Genomic DNA, 14,783 nt, shown 5'->3' with positions numbered 1-14,783 from the left:
CTGTGGGCAATGGAGAAACATGATGCTCAGTGGTAATAAGTTCCAGTTGCTTAGGCATGGAAAGAATGAAGAACTCAAAAGGATACTGTATACAAAACACAAAAAGATAATTAAAACGAAGAGAACACGTGAAAGACCTGGGAGTAATTATGCCAGGTGACCTTTCTTTCAAATAAGACGATATGACCAATCTCAAGAGAGCCAGGAAGATGACGGGGTGGATAATAAGAACTTTCAAAACAAGGGAAATAGTGCCAATGGTGCCATTTCAAATCGTTTGTACTCTTTTATTTGGAATGTTGCTCAGTGTTCACTATCTCGTTCATGGCAGGAGAGATGTCAGAGCTGGAACAGATACAGAGATCGTTTACGGCCCGCATAGAGCCAATAAAGCATTTAAAATACTGGGAACGCCTTAACATCTTAAATATGAGCTCATTGGAAAGGAGGAAAGAGAGATATATGATAATATATATCTGGAAAGTATTTACGGGCCTTGTCCCAAATCTGCACAATGCCATTATATCATAATGGAGTGAGACATGAGAAGAAGTGAAAAATAAACTCAAATGAAAAGTATGGGCGGAGTAGACACAATAAGGGAACACAATATCAACGTCCGTGGCCCCAGACTATTCAACATCTTACCAGCAGATATCAGAAACACTGCTGGGATAAGAGTTCAAGTCTTCAAGAGGAAACTTGACATCTTGGTTGACCAGGCAAGAACCAGACGAAACTGGCCCTAGATCGGGCGCTGGGAGTAGAAAAAATCACGAAACTCAAAGGTTAAGGTATGTTGAGGCTTTCAAGATAGGACATTCCATTTTAGCCTATATCCGCTTCATGGAGGTCCGTTTTATCGGACATTTCCGTACTGTAAGAGTTTCAAAAGATCATTACCCCTGTGGCCCGGTCTTAAACCAAGCATCCTGGTTCCTTGTATGAGCAGTCAGACTACGTGCATGCTGCACGCAGTTCAGCGTAAGCACCACACACTGGGTTTAAACGTGTAAGGTCCTGGAAGCATGCTAAAACGTCCAGCCTATTTTTGACACTGCTCTGCTTAGAATTTGTCTCTTGATTTTTCCCGAGAAGTACATACGTGCCCGTGCTTGACTGCTCGCTTACTCGCTCGCTCACTCACGTGCCATGCAGCAGCTAACCAATATATATTGCTATGCACTACCATGTTCCTGTCGCCCAAACTTCCCTGCCTTCAAGTTTGAGGAACAACAACAAGTAGCTGGTAGGAACAACAGTGGCTCCACCTTGCTTGGTGGACCACGCTGATGAATATCAAACAACCGTCTTCCTGTGACTTCATAAGAGAGTCGCATGTTTAGCGGAGTTTGCGGTCTAAGAGGATCGTGCAAAGAGATTACCATGATAAAAGAGACGTACACAGGGTAGAGGGGGGGGGAGAAAGAAGAAAGAGGGAGAGAAAGAAGGGATGGGGAAACAGAAGCGATAGGTATTCAATGGCAGGGGAATACCTGGAGTATACCTGGAAGATGTTTCAGGGGTTAAAACTCCCGAAGCCCGGTCCATGACCAGGCCTCGTGGTAGATCAGGGCCTAATAAGCTAGGTTGTTACTCATGGTCGCACGCACACCGACGTACGAATCACACCCCAACTGGTCAGGTACTGACTTTAGTTGCCTGTCCAACTCCCTCTTGAAGACAGCCAGGGGGCTATTGGTAATCCCCCTCAATTATGCTTGGAGGCAGTTGAACAATCTTGGGCCCCGGCCACTTAATGTGTTGTCTCTTAGCGTACTCATGGTGCCCCTACTTTTCATTGGGGATATGTTGCACCGCCTGCTGAGACTTTTCTTTTCGTAAGGAGTGATTTCCATGTGCAGATTTGGCACTAGTCTCTCTAGGATTTTCCAAGTATAAATTATCGTGTATTTTTAGTGCCTGCGTTCCAAGGAGTACAGGTCAAGGGATTTCAGCCATTCCCAGTAATTTAGGTGCTTCCTTGAACTTACACGTGCAGTGAAAGTTCTCTGTATAATTTCCAGGTCTACAGTTTCGGCTGCTTTGAAATGGGCCGTTAGTGTGCAGCAATACTCCTGCGTATAGAAAACAAGCAATTTGAAGACAATCATCATTGGCTTGGCATCCCTAGGTTTGAAGGTTATAATCGATCAAATAATTTTTCTAGTAGATCTTTGAAAGTGAGATTCTCTAACATTATCACTCCCAGGTCCTTCATATTAGTTTCTAGCTCTATTATGTGATTGAAATTTGTTGTATACTCCGATCCAGTTTTTATTTCCTGGAGTTTTCCAAAGTGGAATAATTGAAAATGAAGGTAAATTTCTTTACTCTTGCATGAGTGGCGGTGGTGGGAGTTTTCTTGTGGAAGTAGTGGTGGGAGTCTTTATGAGGGGGTGGTGAGTGCATAGGTCTTCTTAATGGAGTGTTTAGGGGTGTTGATCTTGAGGGAGTGGTGGAAGTTGGGGCTCCGGTCAGGTTCGGGGGATTCTTCTTAGGGAGTAGATGCGAGATGCTCATGAGGGAGTGCCGAGGGTTGTTCTTGAGCGAGTGGTGGAGGTTGTTTACTAAGTGTTTGAGCCTGACCAGTCTAACATATTTCTTAAGATGTCTCTCCTCAAATGACAACCCAAAACTAAAGGAATACGACAGTCTCCTGAAGTCAAAATTCACAAAGTACTCACACTTAGCTTGACTCTAGAAGATGGGCAATGAAAACAAGCTACACTTCCAATCAGATTAGGAAGCACAAATGCACACAGGGCATCAGAAATCCCACTTTCTGACCTCCTTTTCTGTGCCTGCCGTCCAGCGAACTTGCAGCGGCGATTCTTGCTGATTACCTAAGGGACAACTGGTGTTCACGACCCAGTGTTCATTAAGGGGACCAGGCTCCCTGATGCTCTACCAGGTTCCTCGACGAGAACAGTCCCCCCTAACTACACAAGGATACACAGGGATAGCTCGGAACTAGAGAATATAGCCTTAACAACAGTGAGTGCTTCTCATACAGGGGATTTTCTGTTGACCATCCTTAATTCCACCTCGCCTTACTCTCCTATCCTCACCAAACACAGGTGGCAGAGTATCAGCAAGTAGATTCGAGTACCATGATCTCATCTGCCTTAAATCTGAGGGAAAGATTTCAAGGTATGATGAGGTCATCGTCAAGAGAAGTCTTGAAACAGCCAGATCCCCAACAATAAGGATGCCAGCCCAACTCTGCAGATCCGATAGCAGCCAAAATCGTCCCGATGGAATTACCTTTCAGATTTGGATAGATAGAAAGCAGGTTGTAAGGGACAGCACAAGTGCATCCGAACAGGTTAACACACATCTCCTATACAGAAGAAATGAAGGAGGTGCAGCTGCAAACTTCAGGAGTCTTCAAAGTCTATGATATATGTTCGGATACCCTCAGTTCTTGGGAAAATAACTTTCAAGTTCCTAAAGGATTTAAGCAAAAAGACTCATGAGGGAAACTAAGGATTCCAGTGCATCTCACTGGTGTAGTTAAAAGAAAATAATGTCAGTTGTTTTTGAAAAGCTACCTCTGAGTGGTGAGCTCTATTTATTGAGTGACTGGTCATGACCAGTCCAACAAGATTACTACTAACGCATTATACACTGTCTTTCTAGACAATATATACCTGCCAGGGATCACATCTCAGTCCTATTCCACAGGAGCTGTAAGATCCCACAGGGTTCAGCGTTTCCCCGTATATATTAAAATTAGACGTATCTTGGGTACGCGTCCCAGCTCATAGGAGTTGGAAGAAATTTTTAATATGTAATTATTAATAAACATGCCACTGTTTTGACTCACGAAATCGTAATGACACGATTGCAAACAAACCATACCATGGGAGAGGATAGAACCCGCGATCAGAGTCTCAAAACTCCAGACCGTCGCGTTAGCCAGCTGGTCCAGTGGCTAACGCAACTGTCTGGAGTTTATAGACTCTCTGATCGCGAGTTCTATCCCCACCCGTGGTATGGTATGCGATTGTTTTTGTCACTTGGGCATCTGCAATGCAACTTCTAAATTTTGCACTTTGAATTTTGTACTAATTGCATCCATTTACCATCAATGTATCTTTTAAACTGCGCATTCCATATTGCATAATAAAGCAGGTATGTATAAGTATTAAAGATAGGGTGGCAAAAGTTGAATATTCTAACAACCTCAAGGAGAAATTTATTTTTTTCCTCGAAGGTATTTTTTATTTGTTTCTCCAAGGCTATGAGTCCCTATTATTGCAGCTAGAGGTGAACATAATCTATACCATATATTTAATATTTAATATAGATAAATAGATTAACACACATACATATTGATATGCACACGACTTTTTACGACAAGTAATTCAATTCGCATATGAATCTAATCTATTCGCTCGTTCACCTAAAACCCGTACATAGGTAAGGAACCTGATGACAACGGATCGAAAAGCCTTCAGACGGTTCCTCTCCTAAGTTATTTACCTTACCATTGATGAATTTCGAGTCTTTTCCTACTCCCGGAGTCCGGGCATGGGCCAGGCTCGTCTGGTAGTTAGACCTTTTATTCCCTATTCATCTACATAATTAAAGAAAGAGCATCACGTAAAGAAGCATAACCTGTAAACAAGATACGTTAATGAGCAATTAAAGACACAGTTAAGAAACAATGAGTTTACTCACACTGGACGTCCAACTTGACGGATGAGAGGAGCGGCTTCTCCGTCAGATTGTTCCCCACCTCACAGGTGTAAACCGCACCGTTATCCGACGAGTCTACGATGAATTTGTACTCGTTGACGCTCTCTCCTCCCGTGGGACGGTACGTGCTGTCTATGTTGGCGTTGTTACGGTACCAGACGACGCGGCCAGGGGGGTTACCACCCCGAGACCTGCAGGTTAACGTCCGTTCCTCCCCCGCCCGGATGGCTTCCCCGGCGGTGTATCCTGTGATCACTGGAGGACCAGGAGGATCTGTACGAAGGAAAACGGGAATCAATCCTGTACTGAAAACAGGATGTTGAGTGTAATTTGACACCGAAATTTGTTAAACGTTATTGACTGTTCCAGTGATATATTTGATATTGCTGTTGCATATTAAAATTTTTATAAACTTTAAAAGCCTTTTGAAGTGAATTGCAATGAAATAAATGAACATATGACACGATGTACCTGCTTTGTTTATTGTCGCAATGTGATACGCCTGGTAATAGAGAACAATGAATTTTAATGCAACTGCACTGTATAAATATATCTTAAAAATGCATTTGTGCTCGTAAACACAGGTATTCAGGTCTCTTTTGCGATTATATAAATGAACTGTGATGTTCCCCCGTCTGTGTATGACCTGTGTGTTCGTTCGTTGGTGTGTGTGACTGTGTGTGTGCGCATTGTGATTTTTTTTTTTTTGCATGGCGTACGTTTTTGCATATTTATCGGTGCATGTGTATGCGTTAGTATGCGCGTATGAATTAACGCAATTGCCAAACATACACGTGGGTTACCTGCATGAATTTACAAATTTTTTTACCATTCCTATGAATAATGTTCATAATATAAAATAAACTGAAAAATAAAATAAAATAAGAGATAGGTAAAAAAACGAAGCTATAAAAGTTAACAAGAAAGAGAAGTGAGAAAGAAGCAAAAGAGAAGTGAGGGAGGGGGGAGGGGGAGGGAGGTGCTTGTAGGGGGAGGGGGAGGGAAAAAGAGAGAGAGAGAGAGAGAGAGAGAGCGCGAAAGAGAAAATAAAGGAGAGAAAATAGAGAAAGAGAAGAGATGAGTGAAAAGAGGAGAGAAACGAGAAGAAAAGAGAGAGGATAAAAGAGAGGAGAGAGAAAATGAGAGGAAACAAGAGGGAGATAAATGAGACATTCTCACAGGGGTTAAACTCAAACCTTAGCCAGGGGGAAGAACAATACTCACACTGCACGGAGACCTTGACAGTGGCCTTCATGGGCGTGTTGAGAGCGGGGTGGTGGGCGTGGCAGGAGTAGTGGGAGCCATCATCAGCGGGCGTGAGTCGAAGCGTCAACTTGGAGAGTAGATTATGTCTCCGTCGCTTCGTCGAGTCCTCCGTGACGTCGACCCGTGTTTCTGAAACACCAAAAATGAATATGCATATAGAGGTAGAACTTAATGTGATTATTATTATTAGTATCGATCAGAATTATTATACTATACTCTTTAGGAAGCTTTGGACCCGCAAGGGTCATATAGGACCTGGGAAATGGGAGGTAACCAGGTTTCATCCGAGGAAGTAGACTGTAGCTCTAATTACTGGGAATGTAGCAGTCCCACCGCAATGATATTTTTTTTTTTTTAACAATGCACTCCAACCTTTGCCAGTCCCTCGCTCCATACCCTTCTTAAGTTCCTCACATTAGTTCGTGACCTGCTGTGCTACCAGCAGTAACAGCCTGGTTGCCTGGTCTTGACATACCAGGAAGCCTGGTTTGGGACGAGTCCACGGGGGTTTGCACCTCGAAAACATCCTTAAAGTATCATTCGCGCAAGTCCATACAATAATAAGGCCTCTTGGTGTGGTGGGCAGGAACACTTTCTTATAATTCTGTTGCACTGAGTTGCTAAATACTTGAGTTAGTCCTATACTCCAGCTATTTTCATCTCTCTCTCTCTCTCTCTCTCTCTCTCTCTCTCTATATATATATATATATATATATATATATATATATATATATATATATATATATATATATATATATATACACACACACACACACAATAAGATTACAGTAAACAAGTGATATCACAATATGCAGAACGACCACCGTGAAAAAACAACGAAATTACAAACGCTTTCGTGACTTCTCACATTATCAAGGAACTACATACATAATGTAGTGCCGAATAGGTAAAACTAGCGAATCCGGCTTAAATTGCAACGCTCTTCTTGCAGAATAAAACAAGCGAAATTTGTGTATACAGTAATTTCGCAAAAATCATTCCGAACCTAACAAAAAAAAATATATTTCGTTGTGTTTGTTTATTATTAAATTACTGTAAACTTATCTAAAATATATTTAGTGGAATTAGGCTAAATTAAATTGCCCATGTCATGATAAGTTTAGGTAAATTTTCTAAGCTTCTTTTGGTACATAAACGAAAAAATATATACCTTTAAAGGTATAAGAGAGAATTTTAGAAGGGAATTAACTTTAAATGAGTTCTTGCTAAATGACCAATTTTACCTATTCGGTGCGAGACACACACACACAGACGTGCTCACCCTGAGCAGTTCAGACATTGAGGACATCACATATGAGAGGCCCCTAGGAGCTAGTGACCACGTGGTTCTGTGCTTTGAATACATAGTGGAGTTACAAGTGGAGAAGGTAACAAGAGTTGAATAAGAAAAGCCAGACTGTAAACGGGGGGACTACATAGGTTTGAGGAACTCCCTGCAAGAGGTTCAGTGGGACAGAGAACGGGTAGGAAAGTAGATAAATGAAATGATGGAATACGTAACAACAAAATGCAAGGAGACAGAGGAAAGGTTTGTTCCCAAGGGCAACAGAAATAATGGGAAGACCAGAATGAGCCCCTGGTTTACCCGACGGTGTAAGGAGGCAAAAACCAAGTGCAATAGAGAATGGAAAAAGTACAGAAGGCGAAGAACACAGGAAAATAAGGAGATTAGTCGAAGAGCCAGGAACGAGCATGTACAGGTAAGTAGGGAGGCCCAGCGACAGTATGAAAATAACGTAGCATCGAAAGTCAAGTCTGACCCGAAACTGCTGTACGGCCACATCAGGAGGTTACCTGGAGGTTATTCCGAGGATCAACGCCCCCGCGGCCCGGTCCATGACCAGGAGGAAGACAACAGTCAAAGACGAGGTGATCAGGCTGAGGAAAGAAGGTGGGGAGCTCACAAGAAACGATCACAAGGCATGCGAGGAGCTCAACATAAGATTTAAAGAGGTATTTACAGTCGAGACAGGAATGGCTCTGAGAAGACAGCACAGAGGGGAACGCCAACAGGGAATATACCAACAGGTGCTGGATGATACACAAACAACGGAGGAGGAGGTGCAGAAGCTGCTAAGTGACCTAGATACCTCAAAGTCGAGGGCTCCGGACATCTCCCCGTGTGTCCTTAGAGAAGGAGCAGAGACGCTGTGCATGCCACTAACCACAGTCTTCAATACATCCCTCGAAACTGGGCAACTACCTGGGGTATGGAAGACGGCAAATGTAGTCCCCATTTTTAAGAAAGGAGACAGAAACGAGGCACTAAACTACAGACCAGTGTCTCTGACGTGTATAGTATGCAAAGCCATGGAGAAGATTATCAGGAGAGTGGTGGAGCACGTGGAACGAAACAAGATTATAAACAACAACCAGCACGGATTCACGAAAGGCAAATCCTGTGTCACAAACCTTCTGGAGTTTTATGACAATGTAACATAAGTAAGACACGAGAGAGAGGGGTGGGTTGATTGCGTTTTCCTGGACTGCAGGAAGGCCTTCGACACAGTTTCTCACAGGAGATTAGTGCAGAAGCTGGAGTCGGGCATGTATAACAGAAAGGGCACTGCAATGTATCAGAGAATACCTGACAGGGAGGCAATAACGAGTCATGGTACGTGATGAGGTATCACAGCGGGCGCCTGTGACGAGCGGGGTCCCACAGGGGTCAGTCCTAGGACCAGTGTTATTTTTTATATATGTGAATAACATGATGGAAGGGATAAACTCTGAAGTGTCCCTGTTTGTAGATGATGTGAAGCTAATGAGAAGGATTAAATCTGATCAGGCAGGACTACAATGAGACCTGGACAGGCTGGACACATGGTCCAGCAACTGGCTTCTCGAATTTAACCCTGCCAAATGCAAAGTCATGAAGATTGGGGAATGGCAAAGAAGACCGCAGACAGAGTATAGGCTAGGTGGACAAAGGATGCAAACCTCACTCAAGGAGAAAGATCTTGGGGTGACCATAACACCGAACACGTCTCCGGAGGCACACATCAACCAGATAACTGCTGCAACATATGGGCACCTGGCACACCTGAGAATAGCGTTCCGATAACTTAGTAAGGAATCGTTCAAGACACTGTACACCGTGTACGTCAGGCCCATACTGGAGTATGCAGCACCAGTTTGGAACCCACACCTTGTCAAGCACGTCAGGAAATTAGAGAAAGTACAAAGGTTTGTCACAAGGCTAGTTCCGGAGCTCAGGGGAATGTTCTACAAAGAAAGGTCGAGGGAAATCGGACTGACGTCACTGGAGGACAGGAGAGTCAGGGGAGACATGATAACAACATACAAAATACTGCGTGGAATAGACAAGGTGGACAGAGACAGGATGTTCCAGAGAGGGGACACAGAAACAAGCGGTCACAATAGAAAGCTGAAGATTCAGACGAGTCACAGGGATGTTAGGAAGTACTTCTTCACAGAGTCGTCAGGAAGTGGAATAGCTTAGCAAGTGATGTAGTGGAGGCAGGAACCATACATAACTTTAAGACAAGGTATGACAAAGCTCAGGAAGCAGAGAGAGGACCTAGTAGTAATCAGTGAAGAGGCGGGGCCAGGAGCCGAGTCTCGACCCCTGCAACCACAATTAGGTGAGTACAATTAGATGAGTACACACACACACACACACACACACACACACACATGCAAAACAACTACGGGAGGAGTTAAAATATAGCTCTGGGCCTTTCGTGCTGCAATGAACACATCAGGAGCTTGCAATACTGCAGAAAAGACGATGAAATCTGAACGAACACGTGCTTGCTTTGCATCTTGCATCGCTTGTTCGCGATTTTTTGCATATATATACAAGCAGACACACACACACACACACACACACACACACACACACACACACACACTTATAGACCTATGCCAAATATCCTTGATTATAGGATGAACACCAATATTTGAAAGTACAAAATTTCAGCTTCATCTAAATCAGACCACGACGGGAGCCGCTGCTAGCACTGTCCACTGAATACTCTTGTCACACCCAATCAGCAGCCATTCACACTAGCAGTCCTCACCCTACTATGTAAACTTGCCACTCTCGGGATCCCCATCACAAATGCTATCCACAACCTGCCATAAGCACGCCTCTCCTTTGTAGCCGCTGTCAACTCTACGCCAGTTGTTCTCAAAAATAATCAAAAAATATCTACAGTGGGACCGAAAATATAATCGAAATAAATATAAATATTCTCTCTTTGTGACAAGTCGATAAAATTACGGCTGGAAGAAAATGAATAGCTCATCTAGGTATCAAAAGGCAACAATTAAACATGTAGATTTATTCAGGAACGGAAGCAGTAATGTGTGGAATGAGGACACCAAGCTTGGCGATGAAGACAAGGTGAAAAACATTTCGAGATTGAGTCATAGCTTTCATTTTCATTTTTTATGTATTAATTGCCACTCTGGAGGGAAATTTCATATAGACTTTCTGATTAAAATGAAGTTTTATTTTATATTTTATTGTTAACTTCTTATACGCTCACCCTCCACCTGGCTTCTCCACACACACACACATACTGGAGGGCAACCCTCGCAATTCAATTCTTCCTCAAACACCCTCCAATCTGAAGGAAAACTCTCACTCTCTAACCCTTCCTCCTCACGCACCCATTCTGGAGGAAAACCCTCATCCCCCAACCCTTTCACTCCACAAATTCTCCTTTCCAGAGAGGTAACCCTCGTCGTCCAACCCTCTTTCCCCCTATGAGGAGAAGCCCTTCGCTCTGCAACCCTTCCTATCTCACTCCTCATCTTTATATATATGCAAATATAATTATAACTATGCAAGAAGTTTCAAATCCATGAATATCCCGATGTTTAGTTAGTTATTAAATGGAATATTTCACTTTACAAACTATGCCAAGCCAACTGCTCAGGGAGATAAAAATATACAAGAATTCCATCTCCAACTTGGAGCAAAGAAGTCTCTTCCCCAACGCTCGGGTCGTAAGTCAAGACAAATTTACATAGTTACACTGTGAGGTAAATTATGTCAGGGAACAGTTTTCAGGAATACCCAGCAAACAGGACACAACGCAGCAACTCCAGCAGGCTCGGCTGACCTTAAAGCGACATCTGTGAACCACATTTGCATCTGTTTCTTTCCTTCCGCGAGAGACAATTGCGCTGATGAACAGTTTTCATGCGCATCTGCGCACCTTCCTCACTGTGCCCCTTCACCCCCTTTCCTCACTCAAAGTACGCCCCCGGTCGTCCTAGGCCATTTGTAAATCGGAATATTATTCGCCGGTGACACTTTGTTAGCCAGATACAGTTCGATGTTGATGAGGTCTTATAAATCCTGGTGATCCGTCGCTTTCCCAGCATCGCTTTGCTGACGTTGAAAGATATCGGAGCGGAAGGATGGCAGGATACTGTTCGGATAAGGACCTGCTGGGTACGTCGCTGTCCGCTGAGGCCTGAGTATTGTGTCGTAATTCAGGTACACGTGTCGAGAGCACTCGAACATATTTTACCAGAGGAGATGCATGAGGCTATATGTTGCTTATATGTTGAACCTAAAAGAGCCGAAGCCGATGACATTTGGAAGGGAAAGATTTAGCGAGACATGATTAGAACGTACGAGATACGTATTACAATTATATTGACTTCAGGTGATAAATAAGAAGGGGCCATTTACCGCAGGGGATACTTGGGAGACTTGGTAGGATGGATAGGTTAAGCTAGTTCAAGAGGCGGGAAGCAGGAACAAGAGGGTATATAGAGAGGATAAAGATGTGGGTGACCTACAGAAATGTTAGGAAATAGGTTTTTAGCCTCAATGAAAAATAATATAATGACCTGGGTAAAAATATGGTTACCTAAAGAGTATTCCAGGAAGTCACCGCATCCCCCGTTGTCCAATTTCAAAGCAAGCATCCCAATTGATGGCCTGATCAACAAGGCTGTTGGTACTAAGCGCTCGCAGTTCAAAGTAGGCAACACAGCTTGGATGATCAGGAACTAACTTCAACTTATCCAGTTAATGCTTAAAGACAACCAGGGATTTGTTATTTATCCATTAGTACGAAGGAGGGTGTTGTAAAGACCTGGTCTCTTTACACTTATTTTGTTTTGTCTTAGGTAGCGCATTTTACACTACCTGCCGAGCCAAGAGCTCTCGTGGGAAGTATTTTCGGTGTACACATTGGGACAAAAAATTCCAGAATTTTCCACGTGTAAATTATGATGCCCTTTTCTCGCCTGCTTCTCGGGAAGTACAATTCAAGGGACCTCAGGCATTTCTAATAATTTAGGTGTTTGAATTTCCACTGAGAGTTAAGGTTCTCTGTGATTCTCTAACTCTGCGATATCGCTTGTCATAAAAGGGGCTTACAGTGTGCAGCAATATTCCATACACAGAACCAATCCCGGGGTGAGTGAACCCAGCCACGACCAGGTCCCAGGAGGCGGGGCCAGGAGTTATATAAATCGAACCCTGCAACTACAACTAGGCATGCGCACGCACACTCACACGCGCACAGAACACAGGCACGCACGCTCCCTTCCTCCCTCCCTCGCTTACATACACACACATACACACGCCAGGAGCTTGGACTCGACCCCTGCAACCTCAACTAGGTGAGTACACACACACACACGCGCGCGCGCACACACACACACACACACACACACACACACACACACATGCTCTCACACACACACACACACATGCTCACACGCACACATGCTCACACGCACACATGCACACAAACGCACGCACGCACGCACACACACACACACACACACACACACACACACACACACACACACACAGCATCACTGGTGTTCCCAGGAAGTAAATGATGCCCCGTCCAGCATAACGCTAATGTCGGGTAATGTCATGAGTTCTCTCAACTCTGGCGGTAACACTTTCAGTGCTGGGAAGTGAGGAGGGTGTGGGGAAAGTGGTGGTGGTGGTGGTGATGGATGTGGAGTGTTGGGGTGATGGATGTGATGATTGTGGGGGTGATGGATATGGAGAGTGTGAGAGTGATGGAGAGTGTGAGGGTGATGGATATGGAGAGTGTGAGGGTGATGGATATGGATACGGAGAGTGTGGGGGTGATGGATGCGGAGATTGTGGTTAGGATGTGATGGATGTAGAGAGAGTATGGGGGTGATGGATGTGGAGAGAGTGTAGGGGTAATGGATGTGGAGTGTGGGGGGTGATAGATATGGAGATAGTATGGGGATATGGTGGATGTGGAATGTGGAGGTGACCGATATGGAGAATGTGGGGGTCATGGATGTGGAGAGAGTGTAGAGGTGATGAATGTGGAGAGTGTGGTGATGGATGTGGAGAGAGTGGTGATGGATGTGGAGAGAGTGGTGATGGATGTGGAGAGAGTGGGGGTGATGGATGTGGAGTGTGGAAGTGATGGCTGTGGAGTGTGGGAGGATGTGATGGATATGGGGCGGGAATGATGGATGTGGAGTGTGTGGGGGGGTTAGGGGTGTGGAGTGTTGGAGTAATGGATGTGGAGTGTGTGGGGGTGATGGATGTGGAGAATATGCGGAGGTGATGGATGTGGAGAGATTATGGGGGATGTGATAGATGTGGCGAGAGTGGGGGTGATGGATGTGGAGAGTGTGGGGGTGATGGATGTATAATGAGAGTGTCGGGGGTGATGGATGTATAATGAGAGTGTCGGGGGTGATGGATGTATAATGAGAGTGTGGAGGGTGATGGATGTATAATGAGAGTGTGGAGGGTGATGGATGTATAATGAGAGTGTGGAGGGTGATGGATGTATAATGAGAGTGTGGAGGGTGATGGATGTATAATGAGAGTGTGGTGGGTGATGGATGTGTGAGAGTGTGGGGGTGATGGATGTATAGAGTGTGGGGGTGATGGATGTATAATGAGAGTGGGGGTGAAGGATGTATAATGAGAGTGTGGGGGGTGATGGATGTATAAGAGTGTGGGGGGTGATGGATGTATAATGAGAGTGTGGGGGGTGATGGATGTATGAGAATGTGGGGGTGATGGATGTATGAGAGTGTGGGGGTGATGGATGAATAATGAGAGTGTGGGGGGGTGATGGATGTATAATGAGAGTGTGGGGGTGATGGATGTATAATGAGAGTGTGGGGGGTGATGGATGTATGAGAGTGTGGGGGTGATGGATGTATAATGAGAGTGTGGGGGTGGATGTATAAGAGTGTGGGGGGTGATGGATGTATAATGAGAGTGTGGGGGGTGAAGGATGTATGAGAGTGTGGGGGTGATGGATGCATAATGAGAGTATGGGGGTGATGGATGTATAATGAGAGTATGGGGGTGGTGGATGTATAATGAGAGTGTGAGGGTGATGGATGTATGAGTGTGGGGGTGATGGATGTATAAGGAGAGTGTGGGGGTGATGGATGTATAATGAGAGTGTGGGGGTGATGGATGTATAATGAGAGTGCGGGGCGATGGATGTATGAGAGTGTGGAAGATGATGTATGTATAATGAGAGTGTGGGAGTGATGGATGTATGAGTGTGGGGGGTGATGGATGTATAATGAGAGTGGGGGGTGATGGATGTATAATGAGAGTGTGGGGGTGATCGATGTATGAGTGTGGGGGGTGATGGATGTATAATGAGAGTGTGGGGGTGATGGATATATGAGTGTGTGGGGGGTGATGGATGTATAATGCGAGTGTGGGGGGTGATGGATGTATAATGAGTGTGGGGATGATGGATGTATGAGATTGTGGAGGGTGATGGATGTATAATGAGAGTGTGGGGGTGATGGACGTATAATGAGAGTGT

General features: G+C 44.5%; 1 protein-coding gene across 1 annotated transcript in view; it reads right to left on the bottom strand.

Moving 5' to 3' along the window:
- LOC128688793 (nephrin) overlaps window positions 1-14,783 on the bottom strand; it is a gene marked incomplete at its 3' end in the record, with an annotated part of 745,578 nt that overhangs the window by 181,784 nt on the left and 549,011 nt on the right. Inside the window, 2 exon segments of the mRNA XM_070085373.1 lie at window positions 4,687-4,977; window positions 5,929-6,099. Coding sequence (XP_069941474.1) covers window positions 4,687-4,977; window positions 5,929-6,099 — 462 coding nt within the window.

The sequence above is a fragment of the Cherax quadricarinatus genome, chromosome 16, assembly GCF_038502225.1.
Source record: "Cherax quadricarinatus isolate ZL_2023a chromosome 16, ASM3850222v1, whole genome shotgun sequence".
In the NCBI taxonomy this organism is placed as follows: Eukaryota; Metazoa; Arthropoda; class Malacostraca; order Decapoda; family Parastacidae; genus Cherax; species Cherax quadricarinatus.
Note: the sequence above shows the minus strand (reverse complement) of the source record. Positions and strands in the feature narration are given on the sequence as shown.